Raw genomic sequence first — 8,451 nt, 5'->3', positions numbered from 1 at the left:
AAAGCTACCCTTGAAGCTTTTGAGTGAACCCTGCAAGACCTTCGACGTAATGACAAGAGAATTGGAGGAGTGACTATGTATGGTGTTGGCTAGGGACTTTCGATAAACACTGCCAGTCATTCCACGTGAAACCAAAGCAGATAAACTGCAGACCTGCCTCAAAGCTTCATACAACCTAACAACCAACATGCAAGTGTATTTGATAGGTGATGTATCTGGTGGAGAATTTGCTGCAAGCCTACTCCAACTGTGAAATGGAGCAATGACATCTGAGAATCTAGATGAAATGGTCTCAATGGAAAATATTGGTAAAACAAGGTCTGAAAGAAGCAGTTTTTCCAAATGTAGTTCATCATTTCCATGATCACAAGTGGCTGTGTGAAAGAGCCATCCTGGCGCTAAAGAATGATATAGTTTATACCACAAACAGAGAGCACCTCTCTCAGTTGCCTGGCCAAGTGCAAAAGTACAAGTCAGTTGACACTGTTCCAGAAACAAATGAGGCTGTCTATTATCCAACAGAATTTCTCAATTCCCTAGAACCACCAGGTGTTTCATCACACAATCTGGAGCTCGAGATTGGGGCACAAATCATGCTTCTTAGGAATCTGGATCCATCAACACTGTGCAATAGAACACGTTTGGCTGTCAAGAAGCTGATTCCACTTGCCATTGAGGATAAAATCATGACTGATCATGCTGCAGAACAGGATTTCTTCATTCCACGCATTCAGATCATCCTATATGACTTGCCATTTCAATTCAAGCTACTCCAGTTCCCAGTTTGACTCAGGTTTGCCAAGAGCAACAACAAACGCAAAGCAGTCACTCAAGATTGTTTGTCTAAACCTACAAAGCCCATGTTTTTCTCATGTCCAATTTTATGTTGGCTGCTCCAGGGTTGGTGATGGCAAGAACCTTTTCATTTTGGCAATGGATGGGAAAACAACCAACATTGTCTATCCTGAGGCACTGCAAGGATAAAAAAAAATTCAAAACACTGTGATAAAATGTGATAGAAATATGTGATATAAAATTCTAAGTTCGATGATAAAATATTAAGATATAAATAGATAACTCTTAACTTAAAGCAAAGATTTTTTTATTATAAAATAAGATTTATGACATCTATAGGTTTCTGGGTAAACAAAATCTGTGAAGTAGGTTCAAAATACAGACACAGTTGACCAGTAAAATATCAATCTAATAACCCGAGCTAAGACGGATAATTCAGCTAGTATAAAATATACATAGAGTTATCTTTGTCACAGTTACTACTAACAGTAAATAACTTCTTCAAGTATAAAATTTATCATCTAAAGGTTCGAACTCTTAGGTCCTATATATTATCAACAAATATAGTACTATTTTGAGATGACTACGACTTTCGAAAGCTAATAAATATTTTGGTAAATATTTGTTTGAAGTTAAGCACAAAACTATACAATAGACTATATTTCTCTGCCCACCACGAGTATCTAAACCCGGATTCTAGCATTGTAAGTCCGAAGACATACCGCTGTGCACACTAGGGGGTGGTAAATATAAAATGAAGAAAACAAAGACAGTTGTACGTTTTATGTCCATGGTTTCGCTTTTGCTGGCAAAATGACAGTCGTATTAAATGAAATATTTGTGAAACGTACAACTGTCTTTGTTTACCTCAATTCTGTAATTATGGAGTTTCACCAAGTACCGACAGTTTCAAATATTAATTGTAATGAATGGTAAAGCACTAAATAAAAAAATATATTGGGCTAATGAAATTGCCTTTCTTGGGTGTCATTTTACTCTACTGATTTTTTTTTTGTCGTTCTAGTATCATACATTATTTGTTATCAAATAAATTATTAGGTGACTTATAAATCTGAGTTCATGTTGTTCTTTTCTGTTACCTAAATATATAAGCTGATTTTTTTATTACATACTACATGTTTTAGCCAATAGGAGTTCTTGCTTTGTGTTATTTTTTCATCTAAACCGTAAACCTACCAGCATGCTGTTTCTTGCAAAACGTCAGCCCTGAAGTTTATTTTTGTTTGTTTTTTAAGCGCAAGGCTACACAATGGACTATTTGCAATACGTCCAATGCAAGAATCTAACTTCGAATTTTAGTGTTATACTCTTCCATGCTTACCACTGAGCCATCGGAGGATCAAATATCTTTTCATTAAAAAGGATCTTATATCATTTTGTCTTTCGTTAAATAATTTTAGGTTTCTTATTGATTTATAAAATAAGTCACTATATTTAGTCAGATAATTTAATATACTAAACGGTGTCAACTAAATTACACACGTGTTTGTTTTATTAATGAGATTAAATCAAGAGATTTCTGATAACTTTGCAATAACATGTTTATATAAGTTTCTGTTTCCATTCATCCTTAGGAAGGAATGACAGTCAATCGATAGCGTTGGGTTATTAAGTTTTCCTGAACACAGTTTATTAATTAGTTTGACGTTACACGGTTTTCTCACTTAACAAAAGCAAATGAGGTCTAGCTAAGGATTATGACTGTTGTGCAAAACATATGCCTGCCCTTAACATTTGGGAGGAAGTTGTACTTCAGTTCACTATTCTGTTGAAATAAGAAAAGATGTTGAAAAGTGGAGCATTGGTTGAACTAATGTTGAATTGAAAAAAGATATTGAAAAGTGAAGTATCGGTTGGACTAATGTTGAATTGAAGAAAGATGTTGAAAAATGGAGCATTGGTTGAACTTATCTATAATTATATTTCTGCAAAATGGTCATGTGTCATCTCTTATTCTCAAAGTAATATATAAAATATATATGTAAAATAATCGATGTAACCTACTGATAGGTGTACCGGACTTTGGATCGGAAAGACCAATGTTCGTGCCTCAGTATGCTGTTGAATATCTTTCGCACTTTCAATTGCCCGTTCAAAGTAAATTGTGTATGCGGCGTTGTACTTCTCACTAGTTGCCTTTCTTCTTACGAATAATTACAAATTATGGATGACTATATTAGTTCCTAGAGGACTTATATTTTATTGTTTAGCTCATGTGTCGCAAAAGATGAATTATAAATTGATCATACCATATACCAAATGCCTATCTACTTATCTATCTTCCCTATATAAGTAAGCTACGATTATTTAAAGGCTAAATAATAGTACTATATTTAATATCTTTATACCAGCTTCTCCAAGATATCTTATGAAAAATGTTTTAGTGATAAATGGAGAAGCTGGTATAAAGATATTAAACATAGTAATATTATTAAGCCTTTAAACAATCGTAACTTACTTATAAGCACAGATCACAATGATGATAATTCGAGAAAAGGGACTATTTTATCTGATGTGCATTTTTATAATATCACAGTGCAACAAAATATACATAGTGAACATGTTTTGTTTTTTTATCTGATTACATTTATGCTGAAATTCTAATTATCTACATGTCATAGGTAATCAATAGCAGAATAATAACAAAAACCCTGTTCATAGACATATACACACACAAATATATATATATATATATATATATCATATTTTGCTTACATTTTATTAATATGTTAACACTTCTGAGGTTCCACTAAACGAAATTAATGGGATAGCATTCTTCCTTCAGTGTCAAAATAACAGATCATTATACTTGAGACCAATGATCCCTTGCTGTACTCAAGCAAGTCGTTCGTTTTCAATCACGTTTCATAATGGATGATTGAAGCTTTACGCTTCTTTTGCCCAGTCGCAGGTTGATTGATGATGTGAGCTGCACGGACTTTCGACTGATATTCATTCATTCACATTTCTAAGAAAATTAGTTGACAGCTTGATTCCTGAAGCTATTTGGTTTGATTGCACAATGTTATTAACTGTCACAGAAATCACAATGAAACAAAAGATAAATACAATATAAATATCTGAAATACTGAAATCGCTTTAATGTTTTCTGACCACAGAAAAAATACATACATAGTTATTCTTTTTAAAGTATTTTTAAGATTTTAGCTAAAAGCAATCTTACATGTTTCTGAGATGCCAGTATGTTTCAGGAAACACACTTGATATGCTTATCACTATGCGCTACGCTTTGCTCTTGAAACACGAGTGGCTCTACATGAAATAAAAACAAATTAGAAAAGAGTAAAACTATTCGATAAAAATGAGAATATTAACAGTTTTATAATACCCTCTTCGTATTATTGACTTATATAAGAAATTGATTTATATTAACGAAAGCCTAAAAAAATTAAAACATTAATCCTACTTCAACTTCATTTAAACTACTCTTGTGTGAGTGTATGTGTGTGTTTGAAAAAGTTAGCAGAACATGCAATTCAATACCTCTTTCAATTTTCTCCGTTTGCTTTTAAAATATTTTGTAATGGTACTGGTTTTTTTTTCGTTGTATTTAAAGCAGTATATCCAGATGCTCTAACATTAAGTGCATGGAATAGAGTTTTTGGAATAGCTTTCATTTTATATTTTGAACATAAAGTGAGAGTCAACATTGCAAAATGTTTCACGTGTTTTCTTTCTCACGTGATAATTGTCTTCGCATTCACAAAATTCTCATTCGCATTATTGAATGAGATGGCTTTTGATTTTAAGACTTTGATGGGCATATCCATCGTCTCCTTCACCTATATAACATTAATGTTGTCATCCATGGAAGTGATTATAAATGTAAATTTTATTTTCAGCTTACGGAAACTTATTTTTACGACACCATCTTGTTTAGTACTCGAAAAATGTAGAAGAACATTGAAAAAGTATTTATTGCAGATTTCTTATAATGCTTTGACTTTGAAAGTTTTGTTGTGTGTATTGATGAAATTGATGAAACGTGAATTAGGGTTAAAATATTTGATGAACATAGGAATAAAATCATAAAGTAATTTAAAAACTTCACACTTAAATTGGACGTAACAGGTGTTTACAGTATTAGTGTGATTTAACATTTGCCCACTATCGATACTTTTCTTTATTATGTATTAGAGTTATAGACCATAACCTTAAGAATAAATTTAAATATGTAGCATACCGTTGATCAAGTTCAGACAGGATAGAAGTAAACGTAAAAAAGTTAGAATAGACAAGAGCATGACGATAAAAGAAATGGAAGAAGAATAACATAGATGTAGAATTATCATTTCTAAGCAACTTCAAGAATAATGTACAATAAATATAAATTTAAAGAATCAAACTTGTATCTTCTGTTTAGAGCTGCTAACTCGGAACTTTTGTAGTTTACTTCCATTTCCCGAAATTTAATCTATTTTCCTCTAATTACATTTGTTCTCTGGATTTATAATACTTAACTGAGTAAAGTGTGAAATCAAACCGGTTATTATCAGTTAACCATAGTAGATTACCACACACTGACTTTTAATATGTGTCAGTTAATTGAAAACAAAGCATTTTTTTTTGTTAGATTCTTAATTCCAATCCTATACAAAGTCAGAGTCAATATGGAATAACACTGGTTGTTCTTGAGTTAGTTCGTATATGAAACATCTGTGAATAAACTGGGTACGATCGGGTACTGACAGGCCCATTTCCTTTGAGCCAGGAAAAAATACACCAAGGAAACAGCTCACTCAAGAGAAATAAATTCCAAACATTTAGTTGTCGTAATGAAGCAAATAGAAAATAGATACATAATTCCATACATTTTCCCAACAATTCATATTATAACAAAACTAAAGACAATAACTTTTTAAAGTACTACTGGCATTAATTTGAAATTCATAGAATGGGTATTCGATAGCCAAAAGTCGAGAAATTGAGTAATGAATGAATAATCACAAGAAAAAATATCTTTAGAGTTATATGAATGATATAATGGGATATCTGTCAGCGATGCATGTTCATGGTTGGCGTCATTCAGTGCAGTTTTATTGATTACTTCACTGATAAATCAGTGTCTCAATGCTAAGTTATTAATTTACTATTATTTCTTAATGACAAAAGTAGACATTGATGGAATCACGTTAGGTGCTAAGAATGTCTCAGGATGAAGTAAAAAAATGTTTTGAAAGGTTTGTTACTATACTTTTACTATTTCTAGTAGTAGTTCAAACTTTTTGCGCAATAGGAAATCCGTTATTGCGAAATAGTGTTTATCAGGTGCAGTTTATATATGATGGCGGAAAGGGTTCTCTTTGTCTTGTTGGAACTATGGAACGCGCATGTCTCGGATCCAATGAGGAGTGACAGATTGATAAAATATCAAACCGAGAACATTAACTAAATTTTTCTTCATTTTTATATAATCTGTCCACAGATTTTCAAATCTTCTCTTGCAAAATCTCTACCGTTTTCAAAATTCTTTCAAATTTCTTTAAGTTTACTAAAGCTTTATAATGTCTATTTGTGTTAATTAGTAAAAGAAACTCAAGTTAATCAGTTTTTATCACAGAAGTTTAACTTCTTTGTCGTTATGGTGAATATTTGTGGCGAGTGTGAAAATTTAACTTATTTCTTACATAAATCTAAAAATCAAGGTACTTGTGTAAATACTCAGGAGGTGGATGTTGATACGTTAAAACATATAGTGTGTATTATTTGAGGCTTTTGACAATTTAAGAAATATTTGAAATAGTTTAATTTAGCATTGATCATGTGAGTATTTTATTTCTTACATTTTTCATCTTTTATGCAAATTCTCCCTAGCAAAAACTAATTATATGTACTTGTTTTTTTAAATTGAAGTAAGTTTTCTAAAAATAATACATAAATCTAAACAGTATTTCAAGCTGTTTTGTTATGGATTGTACTATTAACATAAAGAGAATTACACTACAAATTAGATGCGAATAATTTATGTAAAAACAATACTGCTTATAGATGTCGAGTTCGAGTTTAAGATCCAATGAGTTTATTTCATATCTTATTGCTGTGAAGAGATCACACAATATAAGTGACATGAAATTATTTTATTTCTTCTTTCAGCGTTGTCGATCCAGCCGCTTCAACAATTGTGGAATATATACAGAGCGCATTTGAATCCATGGATTCGCTATAGTGATCCTGAAGAAAAAGGACAAAACATTTTGCTATTCTATACTGCATTACCGTTAATAGTCCTCACTAGAACTGTTTTTGAATCAGAAGAATGTTCTTTTCTCTGGACAAGATACTCATCATATTGAAGCATTTGAGGCATTTTGTAGAAATTACAAATGCTTCTAAGAAAGAAAATTTAATTTATTTTGTATGTCATACATCCCTGTCAGTTGCAGCAAGAATATGCACATTACTGAGCGTATAATAGAAGCTTTATAAAGATGTTTGTCCAAATCAGGAAATGGATATATTAAAGTAACATATGCAAGTCGACAGAAACAAGCCTATAAATTGCGACATCAGGCGATTCTTCTTACCCGTATAAACAGAAACGATCGTAGCAAAGAGAAAGGCTACAGAAAATTTTATTTTAATTTCGCTAACTACGGAAATGAATCGATAAACAAAAAGGAGAGATACATGCAAATAGGCAGCCCTTTGACAGCTTCTGATCATCCCCAATTAGTGTCCAGTTTTGGTTTAAGAAGTCAGCAGTGATTCAGTAAATTTGTAGATATAAATTAGACTTATTGAAGAAGTAATAATCTTGTCGAAAGACATTTTAGAAGAGGTTCTAATCAGGATGAATAACGTAAATTAAACTGAATTATATCTGAGTGGCTTTCAGTTAATAGCTTACCGGAAATGTTTGTTCAATATAGCGTCCGAGTTAATGATTCTTATAGAAGGTATAAGAAGGTATAATTATGAACAGTTACATGCGCATAACGAGGAATTTGGTGGTTTTGATGTAAAACCTTTTCAGAATGATTTTGGAGTTATTGATAAGAAAGTGTATGGAACATTTGTGAATAAAATCTTATGTGTTGTGGTATTAGCAGTCTCTGAGTCAGTTTCTTCATTCCAAACGTAAATTCCTTTAGTTGGGGGCTTATGTGCTCACTCAGCTACACACACACACGACTGTCTTCCTGGAGTTTAAAATAAATTCCTTGTAACTTGTGGAAAGTAGATCCCAACGACTAGCTCTCTCGGGCTCACCTGTTACAATATAAGCACATAAAATTTCATATCTTCTACAGCATGATTCACCCTACTGCAACAATAGTTTTGGAACATGTTCAGGTCAAGAGGATATAGTAAAAGAAATTTGCAATCCTTGACCTGTACCAGATGAATTAGCAAAAAATCAATTATTAAAGAACACCAAATCAACGATTTTGTATATATCTAAATTAAACTTAAAATAGCCGTAGCCTACAAATGTGCTTCACTCATTGAAATTAAAAATTATAAAAATGGCTTCCAAATAACAATCCATATGAGTTGGGCGTCTTTTAGTAGGAAATGAAATTAAAATAATATACTAATTAAGGTAAGTATTTAAATTACTTCACATTTCAGTTATCATCAATTTTCGGTTAACGCAATATGCTGTTATGATAG

At 31.9% G+C, this 8,451-nt stretch overlaps 1 protein-coding gene across 1 annotated transcript; it reads left to right on the top strand.

Moving 5' to 3' along the window:
- Nucleotides 1–281: 281 nt before the first annotated feature.
- On the top strand, nucleotides 282–788 carry LOC106457508. The gene has a single exon (XM_013916937.1). The coding sequence runs from the start codon at nucleotides 282–284 to the stop codon at nucleotides 786–788; it is 507 nt and encodes a 168-aa protein (XP_013772391.1).
- The last annotated feature ends 7,663 nt before the right edge of the window (nucleotides 789–8,451 follow it).

This window comes from Limulus polyphemus, unplaced genomic scaffold, assembly GCF_000517525.1.
Source record: "Limulus polyphemus unplaced genomic scaffold, Limulus_polyphemus-2.1.2 Scaffold17, whole genome shotgun sequence".
NCBI classification, from domain to species: domain Eukaryota; kingdom Metazoa; phylum Arthropoda; class Merostomata; order Xiphosura; family Limulidae; genus Limulus; species Limulus polyphemus.
This window is presented reverse-complemented; position numbering and strand designations above follow the sequence as displayed.